Raw genomic sequence first — 23,050 nt, 5'->3', positions numbered from 1 at the left:
CGCTAGGGCAAGGCTGTGGTAGCAAAGGTTCCAGAATGAGGGAAGAAGCATCAGTCCCAGTGCCACCAGCTGCCACGTGTGGCATGGCTGATGTCCTGATTGGTGGTGAAGGTGATACCACCACAGTGATCTGAAAATGGAGAAGAGGACTACCACGTTAAGAAACTCTGGTTAAGACCCCTTCGGGGGACTCTCAGCAGATTTTGGAAGATAGGAAGCATTGATGTTCTCATGCAGCAGATTGGGGAATGGCCAGAGAAAAGCTATTTTAAACTATTTTTGTGATCTCTTGGCAAATGTGGTTCTCTGTGAATGTGTTCATTCTTATCTGCACTCAAAGTCTGTATGGCTTCTTTGGCAATCCCCTTCTATTTTCATGAGGCCAATAAATCAGATAAGTGAGCTAGTTAGAAAGATGCATAAAGTTTTAAAGTGGGTATAGTCTGAGTGGGAGGCCAAGATATCCAAAGTATAAAGTACATAGAAGTCAGTGGGAATACTACTTGAAAAATGTTATTTGATGCTCGCTTTGCTTTGTCTTGTTTCCCAAGAATATACCTGATGCCTCCTATGGTACCTGGAACAAAAGACATTCTCAAAGATATTTATTAAAAGAATTTAACTTATATACAAGACGGTAATTTCCATTCTTCCTAATTATTTAATAATAAACCTCTTTTGAAAGTGGTCACAATGAACTGTCAATTATATTTAAATCTCGGAACGCAGGGCACTTGGGTGGCTCAGTTGTTATGCGTCTGCCTTTGGCACAGGTCATAATCTCAGGGTCCTGGGATTGAGTCCCGCATCAGGCACTCTGCTTGGTGAGCCTGCTTCTCCCTCTTCCTGCTGCTCCCCCTCCTGTGCTCTCTCTCTCTGTCAAATAAGTCAATAAAATCTTCAAAAAAGAAAAAATAAATAAATCTTGGAATGGTTTAGGTACTATATTTTTGTGACTAGAGAAATATGAATATTTTAATTTAAAATACAACATTTTTAAGTAAAAGATTCCTCAAACGGAATCTTAAAATCATTTAAATATCAAAATGAATTTATATTCCAAGAAAATATACTTTTATAATTAAGCAAGTTCTTTTGGAGATTATGGACTCATCTGTGATACGAAACCATAGGATCTAAAATTACATTCTAGTTTCTATAGTGCATGGATCAGATTAGCTTATTTAACAAGCCAGCACCTGCTTTATTATTACTCAAAATCCATAAGGTTTTTATGAAGCCTTAGCATTTCAGAAACCCAGACAGTCATGTGATGGTGTTCTTAGCTTTACTTTCTCAAAGGAATTAGAGGATATTTTAAGCCTGAGTGAATACTGTAAAATGAATATACCCATAGGCTAAATTTACTATCAAAAGACCATGCTCCATTTAATAGGTATGCATTTACCTACCCTTGGTTGCAAAAGAAAAGTAGGCCTCATTTCATGATCTTTTAACATTTTTACGAAAACAAGGTTTTATGATTTATACCCTTAGACAATGAAATTGATTGAAAGCCTCAAACAAATAAAGCAAACAAAAAGTGAAGCAACCGTGAAACCATCCTTCTGATTCCATCACAGAAATTGAGAGCAATGCACAGGCCCCAAATATACAGGGGAATATCATGTTCTCGTGGAAGGAGGTATGTTGCTATAGATTTATGAGTCATGGTAAGAGCAGTAATGCCATGTTAATTAAAAAATATTGGGGTGTCTGGGTGGGTCAGTCAGTTAAGCCCAGCTCAGGTCTTGATGTCAGGGTCATGAGTTCAAGCCCTGTGTAGGGCTCATGCTGGGTGTGGTGCCTATTGAAAGAAAAAATTTTCTTTTTTTTAAAGATTTTATTTACTTATTTGACAGAGACAGAGAGAGAGAGAGAGAGAGAGAGAGAGAGATAGCACAAGCAGGGAGAGTGGAAGAGGGAGAAGCAAGGCTCCCTGCTGAGTAGGGAGTCCGATGTAGGACTCAATACCAGGACGCAGAGAACCCAGAGACCCTAAGGCAGTTACTTAACCAACTGAGCCACCCAGGTGCCCCCAATTTTTTTTCTTAAATTGTATCTTCATAACTTATTCTGTGCTAGGACCAGTGTGATATTATAATGACAGTGATATTAACAGTAACATATGTTAAATGATCTCAGTGTATAATTACACTTGCATGATAAAAAGAAAAATTATGTGATATATTAATTTGATAGATATTACTCAGGGCCTTTTAGAAACAAAGCCCTTCTACATGAAATAGGCATAAACCTGATGTCAAGGTATTCCTACCACCAAGAAGCTTTCGTAGGAGGGATTAGTAAAAGAGGACATAAAAGAATAAGGTTTGGTGAAAACCAACAGAATGTTTGCCCATCATGTAACTACTAATGTTTTATTAAATAGTATATATTATTTATTTGCCTTGCAGGAATGAAGTTTCTTCACTTCCAAAGAAAAGCCTTCCCTAATTAACTCCCGCCCCTCTAAAGGTCATGTATAATCTCTGTGCACCATCCTTTCTTAGCAATGGTTTATATAATACCTACCCCTGCTGCTTATTCTATAACAACCAACAGGGAAAGAAACCATCCTGTCCACTATCATGTTGCCAGCACTTAGCACCCTGGATCAGGTAAAGCAAGAGCAGAGGAAGATCTTTCCTTAATAGTTTCTTAATTTGGGGGGCTCAGTCTGTTAAGGGGCTGCCTTCAGCTCAGGCCATGATCCCAGGGTCCTCGGATCAAGCCCTGCATCAGGCTCCCTGCTCAACCAGGAGCCTGTTTCCTGAGCACGCCCCTGCCACCACCCCGCTCCTGCACACACACTCTTGCTCTGTCTTAAATAAATAATAGAAATTTAGTTTCTTAATTCTAAGGTCTGGATTGATGCAAGACTCAAACAAGTAACAAACAAGTAACTCCGGACTGCAAACAGCAGTTCATAACATACAAAATAGTCTAGTCTGTCAAAGTTGTTCTTAGACTTATCAGAGAATAAATAATTTTCCAACATTTCATAATTCCAGATTCTTTGAATTATAAAGCAATTAATGCTGGTCTTTAAGAAAAAATGAAAAATTACATATGCCTAGTGATTTCAATTATAACTACACTAAGTAAATCCAGATCATAAAATGCTAAAATATGTTTCACAGGAAAAAAAATTTTTTTTGCTGAATCTAAAAAGAAACAAACACTGCTGAATCTCAGACCACCCAAAGAGAACTTTATTTTCTGACCATTATTATTCACTCAAGTCAATTCACCCAAAACATTCATTCTACACCACATTTCAGAGACAACAGAGACCTTCTAATATAGAATTCTTTAGCAATAGTATAGAGTTGAAAAGATTTCTCCCGTTTCATTAACATTATGCAATAATTTGGTTACTTCATAATGATTTTTCCCCACTAAAAACAAAAAGGAACAAAATGTGAGAAATCAATAGAAAAACTCCCTCTTTATCCAACCCAGATGGCTCAGTTATGGGATTTTTCCCACAGCTGTGCCAAGTTAGAAGCATGCTTGAAAATAAGCTAGTTGAAGTTCAATCCAAAGTGAATAGACACCATGGCTGAAAAGAGTTCTTTTTTTAAAAAAGGGACATGTGTTTGGGGTGAATACATGAGGCTAGAATTGATTTGGGCTTCCTCAACTTTGGGATACTTCTTTCCCTACTGCTCCATTTAAGAATATCTTAACTTTGTACAGCTCCCTCAAACTCAGATGTCTGGGGGTTATACTCTCAGATGGTGAAAAGCTGCTGCAACACGGCTTACCTGCAGATCCCAGGCATCACTGCCAAAGACCTCACGGATTAATTAGCCTGTAGGTATAAAGGACTGTAACTAGAAATGGAAGCCTCCGTCACCCTACTTCCTTGGTCTTCCCCAGTGACTGTGCATCACAGAAGCCCCATGTATCTCATCCCTAACCTCAGCAGTCTGAGGAACTTGAGAGAAGGCTAAAGTGCAAACATATTTAAAAACTAGGTGATAATTAACTTAAAAGGGAGTGTTGGAAAGAAGATGTGAAAAGCAGGATCTGCTGATGGGAACTGTTCCCGGAAGCAGAATTCAGGAAAGAATGACCTCTTCGTCCAAAATAACTCTCTCCACCTATACTGGCTGAGAATTCACAGTTCCCTTTTTTATACTGTGTAAGGTACTATTGATTTATTTGGGATAATAAATATTTGTGAGAAAAACAGTTCCCTTATAAAAGAACCACACAGAATTTCCTGGGAGGGGCCCGGGAGAGCGAGAGAATCTCAAGCAGATACCCTGCTGAGTAAAGAGCCTGATAGGGGCTCAGATCCCACCAGGCTGAGATAGTGACCTGAGCCGAAACCGAGAGTCAGACGCTCAACCAACAGAGCCACCCAGCTGCCCCTTAAATGTGCTTTTAACACTAAATTGTCACTCTACCTAAAAACAAATAAATGAATAAAAAATAAATGGGGGGGGGGGCGCCTGGGTGGCTCAGTGGGTTAAAGCCTCTGCCTTTGGCTCAGGTCATGATCCCGGGGTCCTAGGATCGAGTCCCACATCGGGCTCTCTACTTGGCAGGGAGCCTGCTTCCGTTCCTCTCTCTCTGTCTGCCTCTCTGCGTTCTTGTGATCTCTGTCAAATAAATAAATAAAATCTTAAAAAAACAAACAAACTACCTTCTTCTTTCCCTAAATGCTCCCAAAGTCTTGGCCCATCATGTTTCCCATGTAAAGTATTCTAAGGACTGGCATGGAGGTACCATCATTCCATCTACCTTCACACATGCAATCCCATCTTGCTATTTCTACAAATGAACTAACTGAGCTACTCCAGGATATACTCCTTTGTCCAGGTGACAGGCAAGACTGCGAGGGACACAGAACATGAAAAATGTTATTCTTTAGCTAAAATACACTCTTTTATAGGCAACTTGTAGTTTTATATTCTGGGCTCAACAGCATACTTTGAACCTACAATAATCATTCAAACAGTAAGAACCAGCCTTTAAGACACATGGGATAACACAGTGTTCTTGAGAAGCAAAGACTGGTAGGAAAAAACTCGAGGAAGAATAAATCTCTGTCGTGACTGAAAATGAATCTGGGATATCAAATTACTTCCCTTCAAAAAGCATGTGCAATCAACCTCACCTAGAGAACTGAAGTTCGCATTTGGGTGAGTGGAGAGGGAAGAGTGACAGGTCACAGGACACTTGCGGGTAAGAAAGGGCTGGCTGATTGCCAGGGTGCAGGACAGCCTGAAGGCCCTGGGTAAACACAGTCTGAGGAACAAAGAGGCAGGAGTAAGGTGCAGAAAGGTGAATGATTCCAGAGGGAAACTTTACTGATGGAGGAAATTCTGTGTATGGCCAGCCTCACAACACCGGAACTAGGAGAAAGTCTAACTGAATATCTTTACCCCCATAATTGTATCATAAGATTAATTGTGTTAAAGCATTATTTTTCTACAAGATGTTCCAAGTTGTTAATTAGTCCGTTTACTTTCAGATGTTTCTAAAACAAACTATTTGCTATTTGAGGTCCATCTGCATACATAAACTTATATTTAAAAAGTACAATGTGACAAAATGATTCACTTTTCACAATAACATAAGATACCTCTTAATTATTTTCACCTTGGCTGCAGATAAAAATTACTTGGGGATTAAAAAAAACACATTTAGGGGCTCCTGGGTGGCTCAGTCAGTTGAGTGTCTGACTCTTATTCTCTGCTCACGTCTTGATCCCAGGCTCATGAGCTCACACCCTGTATTGGGCTCCACACTGGGCATGGAGCCTACTTAAAATAGTAATAAAAAAAGATACAACATGACAAAACTAAAGTGTTAGATCTTCATTTAAAAGAGGCCTATTGGAAGCCTTCGAAAATTAATACAATATTTAAAAATAAAACTACTCAACTCCATCGACTTTTGTGACTTTTCAAGATCTTTTGAAGATTTTTTGCCCCCATTTTACCTGCAGAATTTGGAACTGTGGTTTAAAAACAAAGGAGTCAGTCTATATTTAATCTGATAGCCAAGACACACCTGTCAGAATGGCTAATATCAACAACACAAGAAACAAATGTTGGTGAGGACATAGGCAAAGAGAAACCCTCTTGCACTGTAGGTGAGAATGCAAACTGGTACAACCACTCTGGAAACCCTATGGAGATTCCTCAGAAAGTTAAAAATAGAACTACCCTGTGATCCAGCAATTGCACTACCAGGTATTTACCCACAGAATACAAAAACACTAAGTCTAGAGGATACATGTACCTTGATGTTTACAGCAACATTATCTACAATAGCTAAATTATGGAAACAGTCCAAGTGTCTATCAATTGATGAATGGATAAAGATCTGGTATATACATATAGAACAGAGTATTACTCAGCCATCAAAAAGAATGACACCTTGCCATTTGCAATGACATGGATGGAGCAAGACAGTATTATGCTACGTGAAATAAGTCAGTCAAAGACAAACACCATATACCTTCACTCATATGTGGAATTCAAGAAATAAGACAAATGAGCAAGGGGAAAAAAAAAGAGAGAGAGGCAAACCAAGAAACAGACTCTGAGAGAACAAACTGAGGGTTGCTGGAGGGATGGTGGGTGGCGGGATGGGTGATATGGGTGATGGGGATAAAGGAGGGCACTTGCGATGAGCACTGAGTGTTGTATGTAAGATTTGAATCACTATATTGTACACCTGAAACGACTACTACAGTGCATATTAACTGGAATTTAAATAATTTAAAAAAAATAAAAGATGCCTATTGGAAATCTTTTTAAGTTAATACAATACTTTAAAACAAAACTACTCAACTCAATATACTTTTGTGACTTTTCAAGACCTTTTGAAGACTGTTTTCTCATTTGACCTGGAGTTTGGATATGTGGTTTAAAAAGAGTATCAGTATATTCTGATAGCCAAGAGACAGACAAAATTTCATATATTTGTATAATATAATTTTTTGGGTAATTTTTCAAAAGAATTTCATCTTTTTACATTTCTATTATATTTCTGAATATCTGTCATGAGCTTTTTTTATTTTTTAAAGATTTATATGTTTATTTGAGAGAGAGAGAGACAGAGAGACAGAGAGTAAGCTATCTCCCCACAGTGATGGTGGTGGCAGTCAAGTGTTTTGGTTGCTGTAGCCTTTCTGATTTTCAGCTGTTCCATCACTGGGGATTGGGGTGGAGGTGGCTAGGCCTCCCTCCAATTTACTCCTTAACAACATTTCCTTTAATGGAAACAACTGTTTCTGTCCCTATTTTCAAAAATCTATTTCCATTGGCACCACAATTGGTCAAATTCTTCTTAGATAATAGCAAAAGCCTAAGTTAGCCTATTAGGTTTAAATGTTCCTATGAGAATTTTTTTTTCTTTGTGTATGTTTTCCAAAGCATTTGCATTGGAAGCTAGAAAAGGACCAGATAGCTGTGCTTGGCCAGCTATATCTTAGTGTGAAAACTGGAGGCATGCTTTTGTTGACTTCATAAAGGTCAAGAAGTACTGTAGTTCACATTCTAAAATTTTAGAAGGAACTGTGCTAGACATTCACTTAACACACCCCCCGATTATATAACTTTACTTAAATTTAACACTTGTTTTCTAAAGTGGGTTCATTGTAATGGCCATGAGATGATTATGAAGAAATTGGTTTTAGAAAATGGAAGGAAGCGTATAAGTCACTTAATTATAACAGCATCAATTACTTTAGCAGTGAAAATACATACTGGTATGTAGTTAACATATAATAAGTAAACGTGGCATATCAAAAATCAGGTTTATAACTCTAAGTAGATTTATTTCATTAAAGGATAATGAACTGTCCCAAGTGATTTTATTTAACTGTCCTAAGTGAAAATTGTGATTTTTATTTATCGGCACTTGATTTACAAACCAAATAACCCAAGATAAGATGGACACGCATGTATTCACTGTATATCAACTAAAGTTAACTTTTAAAATGATTGTCAGAGATCTAAAAAATGATATCTATTACTACTTTTAACCTGTCTTCTATGTAGACACATTTTAAAAGCCAATGTTAATGATAAAATAAGTCTTATTTGATATCGCAGTATATTTCAACCAGAAATATGCCACTCACAAAGTCAATTTGGGAATCTGGGTAAAGATGATAAACTGAATATACACATTTAATTGTATCCTTACCACAAATCTCATTAAAACAACAGTAAAAGTGATTTTTTAAAAGATACTGAGTCCGGAAAATATAGACGAGAAGACAAGGTTGAAATTTTTGGAGCTAGGAAGGAAGCGGATGAGTAGCAACAGACTTAGGAGGCCTGAAAAAACTGAATATTAAGCTGAGAGTGGGAAAAATTGAGAAGCAATCCAACTTGACACTGCAGAGCTCCGAAAGGCTCAAGAAATGGTGACATAATTCTTGGCTACTAAGGCAAAAGACAGGAAGAATGGCTGTTAAGTCTGCCTAAGGAGCAGGCAGGCCCCCAGATGCCCTCCCACTCTAGTGGTTTGGTGATGTGCCTCCTTCCTCCCAGAACCTTGTGGTTGATTCTCTGGGAAGAGTGAGTCAGAGAAGCTCTGGATTTGCAAATCTCTGACACAGTTGAGAGAGGAATTAAGTTACAATTTATAAATTAATAACTGAGAGCCCCCAACCATTATACCATCAACAGAATGCTAGCTACCAAGTACCTTTCAGAATGGTAGAATCTTCTCCGAAGAACCTGACTTGCATGAGAGAAAATACCAAAAGATACAGACAGTTTGACAATTTGCCAAGGAAGCAGTTTTTATGGTTTGGACTGTGTCTCCCTCAGATATGCTGAAGTCTGTTACGGACTGAACTGTGATTGCCCCAAATTCATATGTTAAAGTCATACACCCCAAGGTGACTGTATTTGGAAATGGGGCCTTTATGGAGGTTATTAAGATTAAATGAAGTCATAAGGAGGCCCGAATTTGATAGAACTCCTGTCCTTATAAGAAAGAGACACTCACAAGAGTCTGTCACACCTGCACCTAGAAAAGGCCACATGAGGACACAAGGAGAAGGTGGCTGTCTACTAGCCAGGAAGATGTGTCACCAAAAACCAATCCTGATGGCACCTTAATCTTGGACTTTCAGCTTCCATAACTGTGAGAAAATGAATTTTTAAGGTCCTCGGTGTGTGGTATTTTGTGATGGCAGCCTGATATAACTAATACAAAGTTGTAACCCCCAGTACCTCAGAATGTGACATCATTTGGAAACAGGGTCACTGCAGATGTCATTAGTTAAGACAAGGTCACACTGGGGTATGGTGGGCCCCGAATCTCATGTGCCTGGTTCCTTGGAAGGAGCAGGGAAGCGACTCTGAGACACAGACACACGGGTAGATGACCATGTGAGTGCAGGTGCAGAGCATGAAGCGCTATAGCTAGAAGATAAGGAGCAGCAAGGATTGGCAACCACCAGACCCTGGAAACAGGCAAGAAAGGATTCTCCTCAACAGGTTTCAGAGGGAGTGTGGCTCTGTCCACATCTTGATTATGTCCTCTGCACCTCCAGAACCATGAGACATAAATTTGTTTGCTTGTTTGTTTTTAAAGCCATTCAGTTTGTGGTACTTCCTCTCAGGAGCTCTGGGAACAAATACAATTGCCTCATCAGATCACCCTACATGGAAAAGGACATTCAGGCCTCGTCACGGGCACAGGGTCTCCAGCCAGCTTGTGACTATCATACTCTAACATGAGCAGAGGACCAAGGACTATCCAACATTTGAGAAAAATCAAACATGACAGAGGCTGAAACAAACAAACAGAATTCAAAGGAAAGATTATGCAGGAAGTAGACATCTAAAATACCATCATTCACAGATTCAGACAAAAGGGAAGCTATTTTAAACGACATAAGAATAGGACACTAGAGGAAAAGGAACATTCATTGAATGAAAAGCGCTCTTAGAAATTCAACACACAGGAGCAGGAATTAAAGATTAACTAAAGGGTTAGAAAATGAAATTGAGAAACCCACCATAAAATAGTACAAAAAGAAAAATTGACAGAAGATCAGATCAGAAACAAAAGATCAGAAAACTGCCTCTTAAACAGCCTTCTGGTAAATAAATATAAGCATGTGGCTTGACAAAACTAATTTTCAAAAGATTCCACCTTAATCAGAGGTTAATCTTTGTACTTCCCAAAAGAAAACCCTTGAATCAAATGAGTATTTTTAATCCAAAACATGAAAAGATGGGGCACCTGGGTGGCTCAGTCAGTAAATGATCCCAGGGTCAGGATCCCAGGGTCCTGGTATCAAGCCCCACATCAGGCTCCCTGCTCAGTGGGGAGTCTGCTTCTCCCTCTCCCTGTTCATTCTCTCTCTCTCTCTCTCTCCTCTCTCTCAAAAATAAATAAATAAATAAATAAATAAATAAATAAATAAAATCTTTAAACAAAAATATGAAAAGATGCCTGGGGAATACTTCCTGACAATATAAAAATGTATACTTCATTGTATTTTTTCCTCTCTATATCACCCTAAAACTAGCAGACAGCTTCATATTTTACCAGTTGAAAATAACTGTTAAGCTGGTATGTGGCATATTTGTTCATTTTCCTATCTCCCAAGGATCCAGGAAAAATGAGGTCACTTTTAAAACCAAGTCAATAGGGTTTTAGAGGGCTATTTCTAAGCCTTTTAAAAGAGTAGTCTCCCAGAGTTTTCACTGTTCTTTGTTCTTCCTCAGAGTAAATCTCGGGACCAAATGTCTGATTTTGATTTTTTAAGTGCTGTCAGCCAATCTTTTCATTGCCACGTTCTCCAACATTCTTAGAATAAGAACACGGTTTCCTAGAAAAGCTACAGCAATTACACACGACTTGGAAGTAAACACTCTATTTTCAAGTCACGAGATGGTATAAGCCTAAAAAAATTTGCAAAACCATACTAATTCTTCAGTAAGTTTACATTTCAATTACTGCAAGGCTGAAAGACTTTAAGTAGGCCATATCAGCCACACTATACAGGAAATTATATCCTAGGAAAGCTCTGTTTTAAAAATAGGCAAAGGAAGAAAGGAAGGTTGCCAAAATACACAGCACTTTCCATTTGTTTTGATTTGAGTACAGCATCTGTTTTATCAGGTGCAATCTACTATTTGCAGGCTTAAGGGGAATGGTAGTAGTTAGGGTGGAAAGAAGTAAATTAATCTAAAATGTTTGCTTTCTGAAAACAATTTTGAAGTAGGTATCAGTGGAATTTAGGTAAAAATCAAATACCACAAAGAAACTGAGCTTTGGGATAAATCAGACTGGACTATATTCTCCTTAATCCAGCAAAATCAAAGCTGAGAAACTAGACCAATCCATTTAAGAAATGTATGCTTTTCAACTCTACTTCTTTTTCTTATTCTTTCTTTCTTTCTTTTTTAGATTTTATTTATTCATTTGAGTGAGAGAGAGCATGAGTGGGGGGAGAGACAGAGGCAGAGGGTGAGGCAGACTCCCCATTGAGCCGGAAGCCTAACATGGGGCTTGATCCCAGGACCCGGAGATCATGATCTGAGCCAAAGGCAAAAGCTCAGCCATCAGAGCCACCCAGGTACCTCTTTCCTTTTCTTATTCTGAATATTCATTCACTCACTCATTCAAAAAATACTGAGTACCTACTATAAATACCACATCCTGTTTTAGGTAGGGAATGTAGCAGTTAACAAAACAACAAAACTCTGTGGAGCTGTCTCTTGGCGGGGGAGGACAAACACACATGCAAACAAATAATACAATATCAGATAATATGAAAGCCTATTAAAAATATAACAGGGAATCTGAAGAAGGTTAACTTTGCTAAGAAACTACCATATGCAAAACAAAGCAAATGTGGATGGGATCAGTAGATAGGGAAACAATGAGAACAGAGTTTTAGTAAAACTGTTAGATCAGAGTTTAAGTTTAGGCGAGACTCAGCAAGAAAATAATATTCAAACATTTGGTCAAAAGTAAATTTAAACTGGAAATACTTAAAGAACTGCCAATACTTTCAAAACCCAATTTCACCTTTAACCATTTTGATCACAGTTGATTTAGATGCTTATGAGTTCTGTCCTAGTACTGACTGGTTAAGCAGCCTCAGTGCCCTTCTTAAAAAAAAATACCCTGATTTTTGTGGCCCTGGCAGATCTACTTTGGAAGTAGGTCCACTGGCTGGCTGTGAAAATTGTTCCTACTTTTTCCTGAAGCTAGAATCCTCATTTACTTTTCTAAAGGTAGCATGGTAGCAGAGAAAGAATAAAACATTATGAACAAGATATCCAATCTGATACCATTCTTGCCTTAATGATCTATGTGACCCTGGACAAGTTAATTTACTTCTCTGAAACTGTAATACGGAAATATTTCCCCACCTACTTTACTTACTGATTTAGAGTTGTCGTGAGGACCAGTGAGATATAGTACACAGGATAATGTCTCCTTCCCCCAAAGGCGTCCAAGTCCTAATTCCTAAAACCTATGAATATGTTAGGTTATATGGTAAAGGAGAAGTCAGGTTGTAAATGGACTTCAGGTTGCCAACCAGGTGACCCTAAGATGGGGAGAGGATCCTGGTTTATTCAGGTGGACCCAATGTAATCACAAGCACCCTTATAAGTGGAAGAGGGAGGCAGAAGAGAGAACCAGAAGGATGGAAACATGAGAAGTCTCAGCTCAACGTTTCTGGCTTTGAAGATGATGACTAGAAGAACCCTAAGTCAAGGATGCACACAGGCTGTCGAAGCTAGAAAAAGTAAGGGAACAGATTTTTCCTTAGAGCCTCAAGAAAGAGAAAAAAAAAAAAAAAGAGTACAGCCCTGTAGATTCATTTCAGCTTTCTTTTTTTTTTTCTTAAGATTTTATTTATTTATTTGACAGACAGAGATCACAAGTAGGCGAGAGGCAGGTAGAGAGAGAGAGGAGAGAGCAGGTTCCCTGTGGAGCAGAAAGCCGGATGTGGGGCTCAATCCCACGACTCTGGGATCATGACCTGAGCCGAAGGCAGAAGCTTTAACCCACTGAGCCACCCAGGCGCCCCTCATTTCAGATTTATGATCTCTAGGACAGTAAGAGAATACATTTGGGTTGGTTTAAGCCAGTAAGTACATGGCAATTTGTTACAGTAGTAGTTAGAAACAATAATGTATAAATGTACTTTGAAACTGGTAGGAAACTAAATAAATGCAAATGTTCTCATGAGACATCTCCGGTTGGTCTCGCTAGCAGCCCTGATGGCAGACAATCTGGTCGCCAGGTCTTCCGAGTTGTATCATATTTCCTAGTTAAAGGTAAATGCCCTGCCTTTTCTGATGCCTGACCATTTTTGCTTTTAGCTTTCATTTTGTTTGTGGAGAGGTGACTACCATGTAACTATCAAACCAACTGCCTTTCTACCTGCCTAGTTTCTCTTCAACTACTCCTTATTCTGATGTTCCCAAGAGCACATTAAGAGAACTTTTCAGAGTCACAATATCACAGCAAAATTATGTACAGCTAGTTCCTACTTTGTCAATAATGAGTTATTCTCTGAAAACTGCAAGACAATATGTGAAATATATACCCAACTACACACATGTATGCATACATATGTACATATATCAACATATATCCAGTTTTATAGTTTTTCCATCAGTTTGAGTAAGAATGTTACTGGATTCTCTTCCATAGGTTATCTTTAACTTGTGAGACAATTAAAACTGCAGGGTTAGACCATTCTTATTAATCCCAAATTTATAGACCAATACAGTAACAAAAATTTGAGTATTAAGGAATTAGAACACACAAACCCATGTTTTTAAGTCTCTAAAAATTAACACTAACGAAGTAAAACCTGCATAGTAAGAAACATAAATATTTTATAATGGTTCTTAGGTCAGTCGCAAAATAACACCATTTTTTTTTGCTCTTTTAGCATTAACTTACACATGACAAGCCTATTTCTTTTTTCCCCACATTATTACACTTTCATATTCCTTACCATTATCCCCTTTTAATTTTAGGGCATGGTATTTGTGTGCCCACTGGTAATATCTTCGTATTACTACAGCATCTCATTTAAACTTCATTTTCAATCTGTACTTAATTCTTTTCCAAAAAAATCACCCAGATTTAGAGGGAAGATAGAATACCACAACTACATGGCATACCAGTTTGCATATCCTGGGTTTAAAATGCTTTACAGGTGAAATAGGTGCAAAGTTGAGAAACTTCACCCTGTATTTCAACTGTAGTTAGTGAGATTCAGGAAAAAAGATCTTTAGTAACAGTATGACAAACATTCCAAATAAGAAGGAATATTATCAGCTAGTACAGTTGACCCCTGAACAACACAGGTTTGGACCATGCAGGTCTACTTACTCAAATTCTTTTTCAATAAATCTAGCACAGTCCTATAAATGTATTTTCTCTTCCCTAATGATTTTTCTTAACCTCTTTTCTCTAGCTTGTTTTTTTTTTTTTTTTTTTTTTTAAAAAAGCGGGCCAGAGAATGCTAAGCAGGCTCCATGACCCTGAGATCACGACCTGAGCTGAAATCAAGAGTCTGAAGCCAAGCCAACTGAATCACCCAGGTGCCCCTCTCCAGTTTATTTTTAATAGAGTATTTAACATGCCTGTGTTAACTGACTGTCTACCTTATGGGTAAGGCTTCAGTAGGCAATTCTTCAACAGTAGGCAATTAATAGCTAAGTTTTGGGGAGTTAAAAATTTATACTCAGACTTCCCACTGTGGGGGAACCCCTGTGCTGTTCAAGCATCAACTATAGAGCCTGACTTAAGAAGAAAAAGGACTGCAATTGTCAGTAGTGATGAGGTATTCGTGTATTTAAATCAATTAAAAAGTGACATAACAGCTATGAAAAAAAGGAAAAATGTTTGGGGTGAGAAAGAATTCTCAGTTCTCAGTCTACCTATAAACTCACAGGCTAAAAAACAGTCCACCCAACTTCTTAAACTGGAACTTAGACAAAAAGAATAAGAGATCCAATTACCTATCTGGAAATCCTACACTTACTTAAATGCCAACTGACCATGAACTTTTTTTTGAAACTCCACTTTAGAATTGTATTCAAAATCAGTTTATGAAGTTAATGAAGTTGGTCTTTTTATTTACATAACATTTTTATCCAAAAACATTATCCCAGCTATTTCTAAAATAATGATTTTTCTATCTTGAATATCATAGATTCATTAAGCTAGACCTAATCACTCATAAATCTATACTTACATATTCCTTCACGTTTTTTGTTTTCACAGCTTTGTAGGAATAATATGCAGGATAAAGCATTCCAAACACCAACCTAGAAGTAAAAAGTAGAAGACTAATCAAATACAATAATGCTTTTAACTGCTTATAAAAACTTCACCTAATAATAAGAAAAGTAGAAACTACATGGGAAACATACAATGGTGTAAATTTGTATAAATGCAAATTTGTGCACAAACTAAATCCACTCAGAGAGCAAAAGTAAAAATACTTTTTAGTTTTAAAAATGAAGAGGATTTCAATATTCTAGGTATGGTATCATGGGAAAATTTTATATTTTCAAAATTAAACTTTCTCATTGTACACCTGAAATTAATAACACCGTTAATTATACTTAAATTTAAAAATAAAACCTTTGTCATCACAAAAAGTCTATGGTTCCTTGAACATTTGGAAAATGTAGAAAATCACCAAAAATAAAAATTGTCCCAACCCTACCAGAGAGAACAGCAGGCAACATTTTATTATATGCAAATTCTACTTTTTGTCCACATGTAATTCCCAAAACCTAAATCTAACACATGTTATATGCAACATGTTGTGTGTCACACATAACTTGTAATACAAAAGTGGTCCTTCACTCTATTTTAAGAAGTACTGGCTTCTAATTATAATGATGGTACTGTCAATACTTGATATATTACAACATGCATTAAAATATTCTCTTTAAACATTTATAAAATGCCTCAATCATTAACAGGATTTAATTTAACTCCATCTGTTAAGATTACTTTGCCAAATCGCAGACCCAACAGATATGTATAATCACACATACAATGAAAGGACAGACCCAGAAATGGAGCAACACATACACATGGCTTACAATTGGCATTTTCAGGTACTACATCATGGAGTTTTTTGCCCTCAAATATTCTACGTATGTATTCTTAATACCTTCATTACATTCCTCATTGAGATTCTCTTAGTTTTATTTAAATAATCCCATAAAATAGGCTTTTGGTTGACTTTCAGGTTTTTGCGATTGCACATAACATAAAAACAGTTCTGTCCATTATACTCACTTCCTCGTTAGGATGTTGCTGCTTCAAAGAGCATGTACATTTTTATCTCACATCAAAATGCCCTCCAGAGAAGCAGTTCCACTTTTATACTCCTATACATTGCTGTTCATTGGCATCATTATTTAAAAAAAACGAGAAGGTGTGCCAGCTAAGTAGGAGAAAAATAGTCTCACAGATGTTTTAATATACATTCCTGAAAACCAGTAAACATGACTTTCTGAAGGGTTTACTGGCTTTATGATGCACATGGTATATGATATCCTGTTCTATACTCTTCTGATCTATTTAAAATATTTTGGAATAGTTTTAATTTTACAGAGAAGTTGGGAATATACTATAGTTACCATAAGCCCTACATGTTTCCCCTCTTACCTATATCTTGCATTAGTATGATTAGTCACAATTCACAAACTAATATTGCTATGTTATTAACTACTAAAGCCCATATTCTATTCAGATTTCTTTAGTTTTTATCTACCATCCTTTTTCTGACCCCAGATCCCATCCAGGATGGCATATTCTGTTTACCTACCCTGTCTCCTTAAGTCCTCCGGTTTAAAAAAAAAAAAAAAAAGAAAGAAAAAATTCTCAGACTTTCCTTGGGAAAGAGTTTGACAGTTTTGAGTACTGGTGGATATTGGAGGAGATCCCTTTACTGGAATTTGTCTGATGTTTTCTCATGATTAAATTGAGGTATCAGTTTTTGGGAGGAGGACCATTTCCTATTGTATCAACGACCCTCTATCAGCATGATTTATCACTGCTGTTAACCTTGACCAGCAGGCTGAGGTAGGGTTTATCAGACTTCACTGTAAGGTTACTCCCTACCCCAACCCCATCCATCCTGTGTTCTTGGGAAGCTGCTATGCACGGGCCACAGTTCAGGAAATTATGTTCAATCTTCTTGAGTGGAATAGCTACACGAATTATCTGAATTTTTCTGCACGGGAGAATTATCTCTTCTCTATTTATTCAGTGATTTATCTGTATGAATATGGACTCCCAAGTTTATTTTACACTTAGGGTGTTTTTTTTTTTTAATTTTTATTCATTTGACAGAGAGATCACAAGTAGGCAGAGAGGCAGGCAGAGAGAGAGAGGGAAGCAGGCTCACTACTGAGCAGAGAGCCCGATGCGGGGCTCGATCCCAGGACCCTGAGATCATGACCTGAGCCGAAGGCAGAGGCTCAACCCACTGAGTCACCCAGGTGCCCCCACTTAGGGTTTTAACACAGTAGTACTTCATTCTGCTGCTCAAGGCTTTGAGCACCAAGATCTTTCAGTTTGCTCCTGTGTCCCTCTGACAGACCTATAATTGTGAGGTTTATTTGTTTGTTTTTCTGAACAATATGCTACTTTCTGGCACTATATGATGCCCCAGACTCATCCAATGTATACCCTGCCTCATTCCTATAATCAGTCATTTCTCCAAAGAGTCTTGGTTCCTTTCACTGGAGGGTGGTATTTAAGACAAAGTTCCGGATGCTACATTCGATCACTGTTACTGGAGTGTTGTAAATTCTAGGTCCTTCTTTGTCTCTTTGCATATTAAGCAATATCTGTCTAGGTTCTTGTTATCTTCTGAGAGTGTTTTAGTATTGTTGTTTGATACTGTTTTGGTATTATTTACATATTGCTAAAAATATGTGCCGAACTATGTTTGTTGGGCTGTCATTAAACAGATACCACAGAGTAGTGCCTGGGTGGCCAGGGTCCTGGGATCAGGCCCCATATCAGGCTCCCTTCTCAGCAGAGAGCTTGCTTCTCCCTCTCTCCATCTGCTGCTCCCCCTACTTGTGCTCTCTCTCTGTAAAGTAAATAAATAAAATCTTAAAAACAAAACAAAAAACACAGATAGGATGGCTAAGCAATAGATACTTATTTTCTCATAGTTCTGCAGGCTAGAAGGCCAAGAGTAAGGTGTTGGTGGGTTTGGTTTCTTTTGAGGCCTTTCTCCTGGGATTTGTAATGGTCACTTTCTCCCTGCGTCCTCACATGGTCATCTCTTAGTCTGTGTAACCTCTTTCTTCTAAGAACACTAGTCCCATTGGATTAAGACACCTCAAAGACTTCATTTTAACTTAATCACTTTCTTTAATCTTTTATCTCCAAATACAGTCACATTCTGCGGTACTGGGGATTAGGCCTTCATATGAATTTGGGGGACACAATTCAGCCCATAACACCCATATTTATGAAGTTTTATATTAAATAGGTGTTTGCATTTATAGTAAATAAGCTTGTCTTACACTGAAAATGAGTATCTACATTCCTATATTTTTAGTTCATTTATAGTTTATTTTTTAGTGGGGGAAGGATAGTAAATCCCTAGTGACTTTGCTATTCCTCATAAAGATGAGCCCTGGGTTTGAGGCTGATGTCACCAGCTCAAAGGATGCCAAGTCTTCTGCTGGGGATTTTATCTTCACCAGCTGGAAGCCACATCATTAACAATCTCTGCCTTACCTAACAACACCACCCTGTGAAGCTACTTCAGCAGAAGCCAATCCACAGACTTGGATTGCGGCTTTTTTTTTTAGCCACAGAACCTAGGGCTTTACGATGTGGCACAGGGGCTATTCAGAACAGTGAGTTCCGAGAAAGCAGCAAACCTTAAGAACTGAGGGGCCAATCAAAACACAACTTCGAGATCTACTGTATTCATCCCCACGGCTGACACAAGGTACAGATCCCGCAGTGAGCCATCGTAGTTCTAGTTTACATACTCAAGTTAACTTCATTCTACTTTGTATTTCCCTTTAGAATTTGGATACAATCAATGAATTATCTTCCATAAGCCTTACAACCCAGCACGACTGCACTTAAATTCAACACGAGACTCTTCATTACTGTCACTCTTGACTCCTCTTTCCTTTACTGTAATATCTAACCCAGTCCTGTTGGTTTTTCCCTGGTGAGAGTCCAAGAATCCATCTTTCTATTTTATTTTCAAACCCATGGCCAATGATACATTTAAGGTCATGCCATCTCCTCTGACTTAACAGTATAATTTCCCAACACATGCCTCTGGCTCCAATGTCAAATCAATCTTCCTAATACACCTGCTGCACTGCCTTTGCTTAAAGACTTTAATAGTTGGCCTCCTTACCACCTTGTTGACCAGCCCCTGTGGTTGCTCATCAGAACATAATTTGAAAACCTCTTCCTATATAAGCCATCTGTTCCAACATGGTTTCCTCAATATGCCTCTTCCCCACCCCCCCTGCTCAGTTAATGGCTTTTTTCTTCAAGATTTATCACTCCTCCATAGACTTCTAAATTGTTTTTGAATTTTAGAATTTGTCAGGATTGTTTTGCCTTTAGTATATTCTAGGTTACATATTTTTTAAATGTAACTGACTTCCAAAACATAATTTTCTCACATATTGTAAGGATTTGGTACTAGTTGATATTATGCTTATAGGTGGTTTATTTTTTTTTTTAAACATTTATTTATTTGAGAGAGAGACAGTGAGAGAGAGCATGAGCGAGGAGAAGGTCAGAGGGAGAAGCAGACTCCCCATAGAGCTGGGAGCCTGATGCGGGACTCGATCCAGGGACTCCAGGATCATGACCTGAGCCGAAGGCAGTCGCTTAACCAACTGAGCCACCCAGGCGCCCTAGGTGGTTTATTTTTTAACCTCTGTATTGAATAGAATCAGTCAAATGAATAAACACAATATCCCCTAATACCTAACTCTTATAAGAGTAGAAAACAATAATACATTTCATTTGGAACATGGGAAAGATTAAATGTCTTAGTAAACAGTGAGACAATTTTTAAGGACCACCACTATTATAATTTATTACTGCTCTAATGTGAATATTACTGAGTAATTTATTACTAACATCTGTAATATTTTCTAGGTGTTGTTTTTTTTCTGGTTTATTTTCTTTAATACTGGGTCTACTCTGGATGTTTGCAACCTGGGAGGTCGGGCATAAAGCCAAACCACGAGCACAGTGTATAAAATCAAGTAGTTTATTTTAAAAGGCCACCTACAAGATAAACTCATGGTTTATAAAGTGTTTGCTACAAATGAAATTCATCCTATAAATTTGAATACTGTTTCAGTTATAGAGGCAGGAAGAAATAGTTACTCATTTCCTCTTAATCTTTTTTCTGCCTAAAGAGGGAAAACTTTGCCAAAATACTCCCGATACCTTTCCCTCCCACTAAGGTAAAGTTTTCTATATTTACACTGGCTATACTGAAAAGTTTGTACTACTTTAAAAAGAAATTTTATGCAAATGTATAGTAGAGATGGCCCTTATTTCATATTTCACATATGAAAAATACTTAATGGCTATTTCCTAGACAGATGTTCAGACATAAATCCATCCTTCACCAAAACCATCTTAGAGAACAGTATTGTTCAAAGATGAGTCTCAGAAGCAACTAGTAAGAGTGCTCTTAGTACTAGAAGTAATAAAGTCCTTAATGCATAAAAATTATTAGTATTCCATTAAAAATTAATTAAAGCTTTTCCTAATTAAGATTCTAAACACAGCTTATGCTAGAATTTTTAGACGATGTTAAAAAAAAAAGACAAAAATCACTAGTAATTCCATTACCGAAGGAACCATCTTTTTTGTCAAATGCTATTCCATACATTTATATATATTATAATTTTTATCAAATGTTCTCAAATCTGAACTGCCATTCTCCTGAATGATTTAAAAACCTTAAAGCACCAATAAAAATTTAATAACAAAATTGACCAAGGGTTAATTGACCTCTAAAGAAGTTACAAAACACTAATTCTAAGGATTTAAACTTTATTATTGTCATTCTTTAAAAAAATGATTATGAAATATGAAACTCTACAGTATAGAAACAAGAGTATTAATATAATCCCCCTCTACCTATCACCCAGTTTTAAGAATTATTAATATTGACCCTTAACATTTTGGTATGATCTTTTCCAGTTTTTTCTACAATATCTTTAAAAAACACTATTTTAAAACATAATTAACATATTTAAAGACAATATTTAGGAACAATATTTTATAATAGAATTAAAATATAATTAAAACATAATTAACTGACATCTTAGAGCATATAGACTTTTTTTTAAAAAAAAATTTTATTTATTTATTTGAGAGAGAGACAGCAAGAGAGAGCATGAGCGAGGAGAAGGTCAGAGGGAGAAGCAGACTCCTTGTGGAGCTGGGAGTCTGATGCGGGACTGGATCCCGGGACTACAGGATCATGACTTGAGCTGAAGGCAGTCGCTTAACTAACTGAGCCAGCCAGGCGCCCGAGCATATAGACTTTTATCCTGCCCTTTCTCTAAATAGGATATTATGAGCATTTTCTTAAATCTTTACATATCCTTTAAAGAATGTCATTTAAAAACTACGGGGAGTGGGCGCCTAGGTGGCTCCGTTGGTTGAGCGACTGCTTTCAGCTCAGGTCATGATCCTGGAGTCCCGGGATCGAGTCCCGCGTCGGGCTCCCAGCTCCACGGGGAGTCTGCTTCTCTCTCTGACCTTCTCCTCGCTTATACTCTCTCTCACTGTCTCTCTCTCAACTAAATAAATAAAGTATTTAAAAAACAAACAAACAAACAAAAAACTACGGCGGGGTGGGGGGAACGCCTGGGTGGCAGTGGGTTAAGCCACTGCCTTCGGCTCAGGTTATGATCCCAGAGTCCTGGGATTGAGCCCCACATCAGGCTCCTTGCTCAGCAGGGAACCTGCTTCTCCGCCTCTGCCTGCCTCTCTGCCTGCTTGTGTGCTCTCTCTCTCTCCTCTCTGACAAATAAATAAAATCTTAAAAAAAATAAATAAAAACTACAGGGTATAATATTCCCTCATATGGATGAAAGTCATTCAAATCCTTTCCTGTGTTTACTATTTGAATGAATGCTATGATGAACAATCTTTCTATGGGTACTAATGAGAGCAATTTTGACATTTATATCATGTAGGATATCAAGTACTTTCCAAATATTGCTGCAGTTAATTCTCACAATAATATCCAGAGATAGGTATGACTTTCATACCTACTTTACAGAAGTGAAGACAGAGGCTGACAGAAGTTAAACTACTGCCACACACCTTGCAAGTTTATTGTCTGGATTCAAAGCATGCACTCTCATTCCAAAATCCACATTTAAAAATCAGTTTTTATTTCCTAATAATATCCTACACATGGAATAACTAGCTCGAAGGGTTTGAAATTTCAAGGGTTTTTAAAATATATTACCAAACTGTTCTTTAGAAGAGAAGCATCAATTCATATTCTAATAGGGAAATACTCATTTAGGGTCTATTTTTAATAGGATTAGAAAAAATCAAACAGATAGTGGGCATTTTTTTTTTTTTTTGACAGAGGAAATGCTTCTGAGATATAGATTTAAACAATCATATTCTCTGCTTAAAAAAAAACAAAACCCAAAACATTATAGCTGATATTAACATTTCTGAACTACTTTAATTTCCCTTAAGACTGTCTTTAGATAATAAATTCCCTCTTTAATAATATAAGAGAATTTAAATTGCAGTTTGTTAAAAGTAAATGCAACAAATAGCTTGTTGCCAATAATCTAAACTATATGATACTAATATGATGCTAATACATAATAAGACAATGCACCTATAGGAACTACTTGGCAAATTTTCCTTATTCCAGTGCTTTTAGAATCATACTCCCAAACAAACAAAAAATAGTAATGATAGTGTTCTATTAGACTAAAGGACTGAAAACTAAAAACAATGAGACTAGAGATGAACTAAAATGGGATACCAAATATTA

The 23,050-nt window shown here is 37.4% G+C and overlaps 1 protein-coding gene across 1 annotated transcript in view; it reads right to left on the bottom strand.

Annotated features, from left to right (window-relative positions):
• REEP3 (receptor accessory protein 3) overlaps window positions 1–23,050 on the bottom strand; it is a 99,894-nt gene that overhangs the window by 35,603 nt on the left and 41,241 nt on the right. Inside the window, 1 exon segment of the mRNA XM_053447791.1 lies at window positions 15,230–15,302. Coding sequence (XP_053303766.1) covers window positions 15,230–15,302 — 73 coding nt within the window.

Source organism: Lutra lutra, chromosome 14, assembly GCF_902655055.1.
Source record: "Lutra lutra chromosome 14, mLutLut1.2, whole genome shotgun sequence".
Classification (NCBI taxonomy): Eukaryota; Metazoa; Chordata; class Mammalia; order Carnivora; family Mustelidae; genus Lutra; species Lutra lutra.
The sequence above is the reverse complement of the archived record's forward strand: the minus strand, read 5'-3'. Positions and strand labels throughout refer to the sequence as shown.